Source organism: Chenopodium quinoa, unplaced genomic scaffold (assembly GCF_001683475.1).
Source record: "Chenopodium quinoa cultivar QQ74 unplaced genomic scaffold, ASM168347v1, whole genome shotgun sequence".
Taxonomy (NCBI): Eukaryota; Viridiplantae; Streptophyta; class Magnoliopsida; order Caryophyllales; family Amaranthaceae; genus Chenopodium; species Chenopodium quinoa.
Genome location: NW_018743574.1, coordinates 4,797,810 through 4,811,044, shown reverse-complemented (window position 1 = coordinate 4,811,044; position 13,235 = coordinate 4,797,810). Strand labels below are relative to the sequence as shown.

Below are 13,235 nucleotides of genomic sequence, written 5' to 3'. Positions count from 1 at the left end.
ACTACGTGGGGCCTTCTTATTGGCTTGTCTATACCAGCACTACTCTTCTCTATGTTTGTTAAAATTACTATTATAACCCTCTTTAAAATTAATCAAAGCTTAGCCACCACCCTAGTTCTTATTTTTGAACTTTAATTACTCGTATTTAGTCTACGGTTTTCATGTATGTACCTGCTACTTTTGAAATTGAAACTAGTAATAACTAAATTGAATGGCTAACAATTTCATCATATGATGAAAGCTAGAATAGCTATAATTTGAAACTCTTTACTACTCCGTACGATATGTATGGTTCTTAACAAAATATCTTTGGAAATTTGTTTTTAAACATTAATACTCGTTATTTTAGTCGCCTAATAATTGCAAAATAGTCCGTATTTCATCGACATGTATAGATTTCACATTACTAGTCAAAACAATTGTCAACGAAGTTTAAAATTTGTGGTCAGTTAGTTTAGTTAATTAATTATGACTATTAAATTAACCGCGTTTTGTGATGGTTTTAGGATCGATTCATTTACAGGGAGCCTTAGTCATGTACGTCTCCTTTGAGAATCCACCTAATAACCTTAGAAGCAAAGTCTTTCGATTTTATCCAATCTAAAAAGAATGTTTTCGTATGTAGATATTTTATGTCTTAATGGCACATTAATAACATGTTTACTCATAAGAAAAAACAGTTGAATGTAATATGAATTACATAACTCTCTAATTTTGAGATGGATAAAATAGGAAAAATAGAATGACAAATATAGCCTTCACCGTGGACCAATCGTGGCTCATAAATACAAAGGAAATTCCGATCCCCTCCATGCATGCACGTAACAATTGAAATTTGCGTCTTCAATAAGTTCACCCGGCGTCCCGGCCCATTTCTTCGACATACTTTTTTAATTATTTTTTATTTTTATTTTTTTTAGAGCCACAAGGGCGGGTGGGAATTTATCCCAAGATATCTTGAAATGGGGAGCGAAGTTCTAATAACCACTTGAGCTATATATACCTCACTCTCAGATGCTGCGCAGATTTTAAATCAGTCTTTCTAGCTTAAGATTAAAGTTTGTCTTATCTAAAACAAAGAAAACAAGAAAATTACAATATATACAATATAATGGTCAATATTTTGACATGATTATTGTCTATAAGGACCTTATGTTCTTCAATTCAACATATTCTATATGATATTTATTCTACAAACATAATTATTATTCACATATTGATCAACACATGTACCCGTTGATTATACAAATTTTTATAGAGAGCGTCAGTAATATATACCAGTTCCGAATGAAATAGGTATTATGACAAAAATTAATATATTTAGTATGTATCTACCTTTAACATTTTTTTAATTAAAAAAAAAACTTTATAAATCAAGAAATATTATTGAAGGAGAAATTGTTTAAGAAGCTACCTAATTAAGCTAAGCTATCTAGAAAGTTGACAAGCGGCGCATTTGATATGAATCAGTGTAATTAATCATCTGTAAATATATATTATAAGCAACTAATCATTTACACTAGTGGGATTAAACTAGGAAATCTTCGTTTAATCCAAAAGCAACATCCCAAGAACTTAGGTAAGGTTTCAAAAGAGATATTCAGGTGGGTACCAATGAATTAAACGAAACTTGCTTATGAATATGATGTTTCAGTCTGATACGAGTATACCAAGTAATTTTCAGCTAGCTAATAAAGTTAAATGGTCAAAGATGAAGATTTTTTTTTTCCTTTTTATTTTTTGTTGTTCGTCAAATTTAATTATTGCACCTATTATGTTGTATTACACCTAATAAAGGCAAAGCTAAATTATTGGCTAGTATTTAACCAAAATTGATCATATTATTGTTTTAATTAAAAGTACACGTACTGCTCAAATAAAAATAAAGAAGTACACGTGTGGTGATTGAGCCAAGAATTGATGAAAATACTCATCCTTTAGAAAATAATAATAAATAATAAAATTCCATAAATGTTTAATAATGCATTCATTTCAATTTCTTGTGATTGTCTCTTTTTTTTTTTTTTTTTTTTTTTTTTTTTTTTTTTTTTTTTTTTTACATTTCAATGCACATATTTTTCTAGAATCAATAAATTTATTGTTTTTTAAAAATGTTCTAACGCGATTTCTACACGTGGTTATATATTGGTCTGGTGTGATAAAAAGTAAATGTATTACATTTGTTTATTATGCTTGTCTCATTTACTATTTATGCAGCGGAATTATAAGAAAACCTTGAATACAAATCAACTCATAACTAGTCATGTGGAGTATTATCAATTATATGGATGTATGTATGAATTTACAACAATTAGTTATTTGTAATTTTAAATCGTACATGATTAAAGATACTTTTAGTTCTGATACTCATAGTTAGAGGTGGTTATTGGATAGGGTAGCCCAATGATAATAAGGTCGGGGCCATGCTTATAGGGTTTTTAATTGACAGGGCTATTAATGGACAGGGCTCTTATTGGGTAGGGCCAACATGTTTTTCCAATTTAGTTGATAAAGAAAATACATAATGTAAAAATGATTATATAGATTAATTTGTATTCATATGTATTTAATAATGGCTTTGTCCAATATTTATTTTAATTGATATTTTGTAGGCCCGCCCATTATCAACCCGCGACCCGCATTGGCCCGACCCTATATTGACCCTGACCCTCTTTAACCCTGACCCGCAACCGACCCGCACCGACCCTGACCCGACCCGCCCAATAACCAGGTCTACTCATAGTACCTTGCTTGCTTAAACTTTAATTTCAAGCCAGCCATTAATAAGCCTTTGATTATCCCCTTGACTAAAGAAGTCAACGTTATTAATATTGCAGATTTAATTTCTGCATTGCACTGCGTCAACCAGGAGAAAACCTCTACCTCAGCTACAAATCTATAATCATATATACTTCAATTTGTAGGACTAGCTTTTCGTCTCTAAACATTACTACCAGTTTACTACTACTCCTTCATTTTCTTAATTAGATTCTACTTCTATGTAGCATTTATTCCTCACATAATAGAGAGAAATAGGAATCTAATTAAGGGATTGAGTGAGTACAAGTGTACAACATACAGCCACCTATTTTTTTAACTTGGTCTATTCCATAGCCAGGATGATCCGCGAAGTCATAACATACATACCTTTATCCCAAATTGAATAAACTAGCTAGTGTAAACATGTAGATTGGTTAATAATTCACATCGTATGTATATTAACAAAATTATACTTGGTACAAATTAAATTAGCACACATGAAAAGATATTTGAAGTTGGATGTGACACATTTGATCGACCTTGAAAAATGAAGATGGTAAGCAAGAAGTTGGTGCAGCAAACTTGCTAATAAATTTCTACCATATTATTATCAAATTGCAAAGCAAAGTAATACGTGGTAGTAAAATAGTTAAATAGATAGAAACAACGTAGTTCTTTCACCTGAAGACCGTAACATACAATAGTTTCCGTCAATGCATGGCCTTGTCATCTTCTCCTTTGTCTCTGCATGGAAGAAAAGATTCATCCGAGACTTGACATCTCCAAAAATCTAGCAATATTATATTACGGTCAAGTAGCTTATTCAACAAGATACTTTAAATTCAATGCAACAACCTAGCGTACCGCATGTAACCAAATAGCTACTATAGTAATATAACTCAAATTAAAATTAATTTAAAGGTGCAGTGTATTCTTCTAGATGATTAAACCAATGACTACATGTACTATTGATAAACGGGTATGAGTCACACCCATCATAACTATCCACTTTATACAACTAAGGAGGTTCCACCTCAAAACTATATGGCAATAAGGGAATCCGTAGCCCCTTAATCTTATAAAGTGGACACAATTTTCTTATTTCTCCAATGTGGGATACACTTCCCAACACTTTCTACACTCTTCAGTGTGGGACAACACATCACTCACATGTAGGTTTTTTCATGGACTTAACAACTATCTATGGAGTTCGGAACTAACAGTACAGTTGAGGGAAAATGTAATAGTCCCTCCCTGTCCCTAATTATTACGGAGATTATGCTACATTTATCCTTCAAAATTAAAATAGGCCAAGATATAGGCCGATGCATTTTACTAGTTTAGGGGGTTATTTTTATAAATTGAGTTGAAATATTACTCCGTAGTATTTTTATTAGCAACACATCGATCATTCTTTCTGAAAATTTTGATCAAGTATTTATTTCATTTTAATTATTTTGCTGTGGACACAAGATTTACGACAACAGAAGTAGTTAGTCAGTTACTATTACCTCCACTTTTAATTGCCGACTATATGGAAGTTTTTAATGTTGTATTTTCTTGCTAGTAAAGCAATAATATCACATACGAAGGACAATTTATTAAAAAAAATGTACTTAATATAAATAAGTGTATGGTTTATGTACAAGTGTACAGCATATTAACCTTCCCAGGCCAAATTATATAAATATCAGCTTTATATGTTGATGACTTAAATGTATTTTTTTCACCAATAGAACATAATACCCCAAGTACTATACAAGCATATCAAAATGGTAGCATTTTCAGACAAGTATAATAAAATTTTATCACATAAGTACATAACAACCAAATATATACTACCTCCATTCCTAATTACTCGTATTTGCTACTTTAGAGGGTTGCATGGAAACTTGGACAAATTTGATTGTGGGTGTTAAAATGGAGAGTAAATGAAAGAGATACATGTGATGGAGCAAGAGACCAAGAAAAATAACAACTTTTAAAGAAAATAGAACATTTGTTACAAATAATAGTATGAAACATCCATTTTAAACAAATATTGCACATAATAATAAGCGGAGTTGTAATAACACATACAAGTGTTATTTTTGGGGTAAGGAGTAGTAGTATTTGATTTAATGTATCATTCATATTATCAATTGACCTTTTCTATATTTTTCTAATTAAACTTAATTAAGTGCATAACCCTGTATTATCATGTACTACACTACTACATCACTTTAAGTATGAATTTTTTGAATAGACTTTAATTATGAATTTAAGAGTAATGAAAGAGGAAATTAATCTTCTCTTGAGAAAAAAACAAAGGAAAATGAGTGAGCATTGTGAGCAAAGTGTCCAGATTAAGACAATCTGTGAGAGACAAAGGAAGAACTAAGTCGGAGATTACTTGTTCAACTAAGGTTCCTTGTCGGATGGATCTTATATCTAAAAATATAAGAAGCTGCTAGTAGTTATTTAATTAAATATTATTAAATAATCATTCCAATTAAAATGAAATATTTATGCATGAATGATGCATGAAAATAAAAATTAATTCCATGAGATATAGTGATTATTGTTAGAGTCAGCTTAACAACTGATTTGCTTGTTCATTTGGGTTTCTACCTGATACACTACCTACATACTACTCGTATATACACATGCATCCAATTTCAGACTTTGATTTATTTTCATGCACTGATGCATACATGTACACGTACATTACCCTAGTGGCCGGTATTTTCTTTATTATATGATCGCTCTATACATTAAAATAAGATTGACTTGATATATTATACTCCCTTCGATCTATTCATAATAGTGTGTGCGGTCCCTTGATAGCGTATACGAGTACTCGATCTTGTATTAATTGGCTATATTACATTTATCCTAACCTAGAGCTTGAAATACAATATATAAACCGGAAAAAAAATGTACAGTGTTGTCGTGTTGATCTCATGACACGTTTGTGTTAAATTAATTGACCATAGGACATTGTGTATGACCTAAGTGGCACAATTGTACCTCGTGCCTCGTGGTTGCAACTTGTGAAGTTGTGATCGATGTTGCAAGTCTCCACATATGCTTAAGGTTTGGAGTCCTTAAAACATAAGATCAGTCATAATTAAAGATATAAATGTTTTTAAAGGTGTGATTACCTCTAAAAATAGCGATAATTAATAAAGTTTGAATATGGAATAAAGTATACTACTATGTTTATGAAGATGCTTTATTTTACATAGTATGATACTGATTGTGCTGCCAAATTGGTTGAGTATGTATTATTAAATATGAAAATCTACGAAAGCATAACCTATGACAAATTAGTGTAATTTCGTAATGCACCAAAGATAATCCTACACACGTGAGTACGTACAATTTGTATATAGACATGAATGCATCAATATTTAACAACATAAACAACAATATCAAGCTTTTATAACTATAAATACTTAAATAATGCTCCACTTCAACAACCCTAAATAATATCGAAAAACATTACTTTATGTTGTATCAGAGGTCAACCAAATAAACATCTTTTAATTTAACAATAATTACGACGTGTCAGAAGATCTTATTCCCAATTGGGTATTGTAGATTATTAATTTATAATTCCTCAAAATTAAAATTAGCTGAAAATATTGATATTCTTATTCATCTTCAAAAAGACTCTTCTTCTAAGTTAGTAAATAAGAAGAAGATTAATACTTATAATCTTATTATTATATGAGTTTGTCACAATTTTCTCAACGGTTATGTTCAACAAACACGGATAACAAATTGTATAAGGATTAATTAGTTAAAGCAGTGTCTTTTTAAGTTTGTAGTTTAGGAAAAAAAATTAAAACAATTAAACTCATTCTTATAAGCCATTAACTACTACAAATCTTATTGGCCCACTATAATATCCATAAGGAGTGACATCAATGCACACAGATAAGGCTAAGGCTAAGGGACAGTAAAATATTGTGAGATTGACAACAGTTAATCATCATGTAAACAACAAAAACAAGAGACAAATGATGAGATAAATTGTTACATCTCATTCAAACATGTTGTCATTATATTCATATTGTTAATACCATTAGGCAATTAGGCAACTCAACTCGAGTGATGCCTAATTTTTAAAAAGACGATTTACATGTTGATGATATTGTATTGATACTTTATATATATATATATATATATATATATATATATATATATATATATATATATATATATATATATATATATATATATATATATATATATATATAAGAATAGCTCAAGTGGTTAGACCTTTCTTCCTGGTTTTAGGAGATTTCGAAATCGGGAAACTTTTTGAATGACCACTCAAGAGATAGGCTTGGTTCATGGATTAGATGAAGTCAGACTTGATAAGGAGGAAGGTCAGTCTTAATTTACAAGTTTGATTATTTTGAATTTAATTTCTGATGGAGAATATTCATAGAATATATATTATCTGACAATTTTGAAAAAATTAATATAATAATTCTAGTTTAATAATTAAGAGGAAAGGTTTTCAACTGCAGATAACTTGCATTGCATAAGGAATCTAATTACATACTCTCCTTGAAAAGCAATCAAGGAGTGGACGTATAGAGTAAAAGAAAAGGCATACTAGAATGAGCAAATATTATGAAGGCATGTTACCCTTCAACTAGACATACGAATATGTTAACTTGATAATTATAATAATTAATCAGCTATTAAGATCAGATTAGCTACCTGAATTTTTTATTTTTTTTTTGGCTAAAGAATTACCAGACACGTCATTGAAACAGAATCTGCTAATTCATTTGTATCATTTTAAGCCCTTAATTATGGTCAATTGAGTAGGAAAAATTTGTTATGGCCCCAAATTGAAGCATTTACTTCTCTCAAAGTCCTATAGCATTGTTAATGACAAAGCTAAATGCCCTAAAACGATGTCCTTGATTAAATTATTCAAAAAAAAAATGTCCTTGATTAAATTAGAATGATTTTATATTTTTATTCATCTATTTTTCACTCATTTAATTTTAACAAGAATTATTAAATTTAGCTGAACATTTAAACTTTTTATGTATATTATACATTGAATTTAAATAGTTCTTATTTATATAAACTCATTATTTTAAATAACGTAATAAAGAAAAAAAATAAGGTGAAATAAAAAGGTCTTAGAATCCCCTACGGCTACGGCTTGGGGTATGTCGATATGTACAATATGAAATAAAGAAAGGCCAAAAGGGTAGGTAATAATTTTGAAGATGCAAGTTTTGGTCCTTTGTCCTTGGCCCAATGGCTAAGTATCGTTTTTTTTTTTTTTCATGTTGCCAAACTAGCCTCTCTAGCCCAATCTTAAAAACATGCAAAACGACTAAACGAGGCTTCTTTGTTTCATCATTGAGAATTTTGCTGAAATGCTTTTGCTCCTTTTTCTCCTCTTTGAAAAATAACTACCATGACATTTTGACTTTCAACAGAATCAGATGTAAGTTTATAAGTTGATCAATCAATACTATTCCAATCGTTATTAATACTAGAAAACTTGGTTGACTTTTAATTTCGTATATTTACATTTTAAAAGGCGTTATCTTTCATAAATCTCTATCACGTATACCTTTTACCTTGGCAATGACATACCTCTAACATGACATTACATCAAAATTTAGTATTAACATAAAAAGTGAAATAAATCAATTACTAATGTTTTATGAAGTATCCACTAATTAATTTGGTAAATTAAAGTTTATAATCAATTATAATTTATAAGGCAAATCAAAGGAACTAATTATATGAATATATGAACCATGAAAAGCAATATTTTGAATAGAATAAACTACTAAGTAACACTTATTTTTCTAAGAAAAAGATATCAATATTTAGTAAAAACAGCATTAATATGCACATTAGTCACCCCTTAATCGCAGACTTATTAAGGTAATATCCAAATAATAAAAGTCAGTACAAATACTAACCTGAATTCTGGATAGCAAAGTAATCTTCATCCATAACTTGGTTGATGAGGATCTGCATCACAAAATTGGAAATAAACAAAAGTAAATTTGGAAGAAAAGCCATTACATTATGTCAAAATAAAATGACTCAATACTAGAGTACCAGCAAATTATGCAAATATCTACATAATAGACTTTGGAATTAGGTACTAACATTGAAAATTATGATGAATAATAATATAGTTTTATAGGTATTAACATTGGATGCTCTAGCATGAAAGACAGTAATTTGATGAAGTAGTTGCAAGATATTTTTCACAATGATAATTAGGTATATAATTATATGATCATAACTCGCCATGTTTGAAACCATGTTACCATACTTTGTCACTAAATAGAATTGGTAGTAACGTTCTACAATTCTACACTTTTACCCCTATCATCTAAAATCGATGATCACATATATATCATACTTTTTGGATGCATGGAACAAAATATCTCGTTTCTTGAACTATTTGTGACTTATATTGTTGAGTAAAAGGAAAATTGTAAGCAAATACGAATAGTGGGAAGGATACATTAGGTTAGTACAAACTATTTCGTATGATGCACGATTTTTTTTTATATTTCATTTTGTATATTTCTTGTAATCTTTTAATATCTAAAAACTTTTTTTTTTGTTTTTTACATAAATTTAATTTAAGGTAGTAATAAATTAATAATACCAATTAGAGAAATCTGTCTTTGATTCACTTATTTATAGTTCACGGATATAAAAAACCCGACTTATATAATCCAACAATATTATTGTATTCAATTGTATCCCTAGAGTTTTCATGTTAACAATCTCATATCTTTTTTTAGTTGGCTATTATATCTAGTCGTAATGGTTCAAATTAAAGATTTAGAGATTGAAAAAATAAGAAAATAATAAGATAAGATAAATAGAGATTTAAACTGAGGAAAAAACTTATAACTATATACTAAAGTTGAATAAAAATAACACATGTCAACTCCTCATTAAAAAAAAAATTCCGTCTAAAATTTTTTTTTTAAAAAAATGTAAATATTTTTTTTTTTTTGATAAACTTTGAATTAACATTATAATTCGTTATAAAATTTTGTAAAAACATGTGTCATATAGGAGTTAATCTATTAATCCATTATACGAAGTATGAAAATAGGAGAGTATAAGAACCCTTAAATGCATATGACCTATATTTATAGTTGTAGATAGAATTTTGAAGAAATGGCCGAAAGATTCCAGAAATTCCTTATCATTCTTGTATCCATGATATTCTTGAATATTCACGAACCATATTTCTAGTTACTTCAAATGTCAAGAATCCTCTAGATCACTTTAGGTCTTTAGTGACTTGCATGATACAAGCTTGTAGAAAAATCTAAATAAATGAGGAGTAATATCAACCATGATACATGTATCTGCAAGACTGTAAGTTTCCAAATTATGAACAAATACACCATCAAAATAACGGGCCTAGAAAATTTGGACCACACCCAACATACAGTCACACAACCTCTTAATGTGAAAGGTAGCCACATACTTTTATATAAACGAACTTGACACAAATCTATAATGTTATGTGTACATGGTCAAGGCAAAGGAACGACAGAAACAGTGTGAACTCTCTACTTGGACTATTTATGATGGCGGTGTAAAAAAATAAGAGGAACATCAGCAACAAAATGTTATAGTCAGCTGAAAGACAGCAAGAGTAATCTCCAATGGGAAGCATAGCATGCAACAATTACAATAGTGTGTATGATAAACTTACAATCATATGGTCATAACTCATAACCTTTTATTTTATTTTTCTTTTGGCAAAGCATATGGCTACACTCAGAAATCCATATTTGCAAAGACATGAGCATGATTGTGTTGAGTATATGGTGCAAAAAGGGACACAATAGTGATGGCATATGCATATATGATATTAATACATGAACTAAAAGTATGCAGACTGATTTTGATGTTCATATTTTGAACTCAGAAATTTATATTTTGAATTTTAAAAAATAGCCACAGAGAGGGAAAGGGGGAACCAAAATTTACACATGAATCATCTCATACAGAATAAAAAGTTGACTTGAGATTCTGAAATCAAACTCCTACCATAAATAACTAGTTTCATTCCTCTGTATCGATACATTACTAACAGAACGGAAGCTCATTACGATTTCTCAGCCTCTGCAGCTGCCTTTTCCTCTTGTAACTTCTTCAGTGAAGGAGGTGGCCTCACAACAATGCTTCTCTTCCACTCCTTGTCAAGCTTCCTTGATAACCTCTTACCCACTCCTTGCTCTATCTCCCGTTCCCTCTTCACGGTAAGCATGCGTGCAACCTAGTGTTGTAGAAATGATTAATTAACATTACATATAGGCCACGGTTCAATGTAAGTTCAACAAACTATTTTCCAGTAGAAAGAACATATATTTTTAAATGCAGAAGTTATGCTTCATATCGACAACAGCAAAGCAATGTACTCAGTAAATTTTCACTCAGGACGATATTAGGAAACTAGTTACAAGAATAGAGTGAGAGACTGGGTAACAAACTAATATGTGAAGTTGTGAACTGTGAATGGCTCCAATACTAAAGTTTTTTTCCCAGCAAATTAACACCTATAAATTTATCTTTAATTCTTCAAATGATAAGTACACCAGAATTACAGTACAATAGGTTTTCAGCGCCACACTAAATCCATATCCATCAGAACTGAATCTGAACATAATGCACAATCTTCAGCAAGCAGTCCTTTTACTCAATTTCAGCATTAATACCCATAAAATCATCTTCAAGACAGTGAGGAAAGATTGCCATGACCCCACTAGGTGACATGCCAGTCTTAGAGTCATAACTCGGTAATTTTACAGCTCCAAAACACTTTCGAGTAAATTCCAATGACATCTTAGCAGCCCAAAAGTCCAGCAACCAAATCAGACATGAGAATCATGCAGTTACTAAGACCTCAATACGACCACTCATCTTGTTTGGTTAGCCCTTAGACCTATACTACTATATTGTGTAAGAATGATTGTGCAAAAGTTTCCTTTCCTGATAACCATTCTATAACAGATAAAACAACTAATACAACAAGGATTTCAGATTCAGAAAAGTGCTTAAGCCTATACTTACCAGTTACCTGTATAAGTCTCAAATGTGAATATTATCAATTTTCATCACAAATTACCAACAAACACCGCAATTCAAATATGAATTCGCAAAACCCTTGGCCTAGAAGACCAGGACTTCATGTTAATTTTTAAACCATTGAACAAAAGACAAGACAGTCAAAGTTTATCAATAGCAATTAAGTAATTTTATCAGTATTATGATATTACCACAATGTTAGTATCAAACTTTCTATCTACTTCTAGCATTAATAGTCATCTCGATAGCATAATTTGAACTAGTAATGCGACAATTAAACAGAACAATAAGAAGCATCAAACAAAACATATCAGCATTCACCTAATTAACTTATGAAAACACCATTCCAATCACTTAACAAAAACCCAACAAACTTCAAAATTTCCCATCATTCTTAAACACAAATTAAAGACAACCCATTAATCCAAATCATAAAAATAAAAAGAAACAACCAAATTAACAACACAGAATGGAGTAATAAAAGTTACCCTTTTGCGCATTCGACCAAAATCACTGGGCTTGAAATTCTCACGAGCAGACCGTTGAAGTCGGAGCATAAAGAGTTCACCTTTAAGCTGAAGAATCTCTTCATTGAGTTCTTCATTGGATTTGGCCCTTAACTCCTTCAATTCCTCCTCTCTCTTTGCCATCATAACCACCGTAGACGACGGCGATGCCTGTGCTCGGAGGCGGAGGGATGAAGATGGGTTAATGGAAGGAAGACGAAGGCCATGAAATGAAGATTTTGCAAGAAGTGCAGATTTTGGGGGAATTGTAAGAGCAGAAGATGAAGGGGTTGAGGAGAGAGAGTGGCTTGCCAACATTTTTGGGTGCTTCTTTAGCTCTGCTCTGCTTTGCTTTCAATTTGGGAGTTCTTCCTCTTGTACTGAATTTCAAAGATAAGGTTTTTTTGTTTATCCTTTTTTTTTTCTTTTCTTTTTTTTTTTCAATCCCTTTGCTCACATAGTCACATATTTGTAGGGGATGAGTAAAATATTTTCTTTGTCCAAAAATTACACCTAAAATACATGATTAGCTTTCGATCAATAAGTTACAAATTTACAATATGTTTTTTCTCATAACTAGCGGTATGGATGCTACGAAATATAAAAAAAGTATTGTGTAAATTTAAAATTTCTAATCCTCTTATAATAAGGTAGGGAAAATAGTAAAAATCCATTCACATATTGAATGGGTTAAATGGGAGAGGGTTATTCCATATAGCTTGTACAATGGTGGTAGATGATTTTCTTCGATACTAATGTACTCTTGAAATATGCATTATGTAATTTTATGTAGAAACTGGTTATGTATATCTAACTTTTATCACAAAAATAAATTTAATGTATGAAGTTTTATATATTATTAGTTTT

The 13,235-nt window shown here is 30.5% G+C and overlaps 1 protein-coding gene across 1 annotated transcript; it reads right to left on the bottom strand.

Annotated features, from left to right (window-relative positions):
• Positions 1-10,684: 10,684 nt before the first annotated feature.
• Positions 10,685-12,812, bottom strand: LOC110682219 (50S ribosomal protein L29, chloroplastic). The gene is made up of 2 exons (XM_021858490.1): positions 12,351-12,812; positions 10,685-11,053 (listed from the first exon to the last, which is right to left on the bottom strand). The coding sequence occupies exons 1-2, from the start codon at positions 12,684-12,686 to the stop codon at positions 10,883-10,885; spliced, it is 507 nt and encodes a 168-aa protein (XP_021714182.1). The 5' UTR covers positions 12,687-12,812; the 3' UTR covers positions 10,685-10,882.
• Between the last annotated feature and the right edge of the window lie 423 nt (positions 12,813-13,235).

Excerpts from the sequence above, each read along its gene's own strand:
- LOC110682219 (XM_021858490.1), bottom strand. The coding sequence starts at position 12,686 with ATGTTGGCAAGCCACTCTCTCTCCTCAACCCCTTCATCTTCTGCTCTT. Across the intron at positions 11,054-12,350 it reads TTGGTCGAATGCGCAAAAGG|GTTGCACGCATGCTTACCGT; the intron begins GTAACTTTTATT and ends CTACAACACTAG.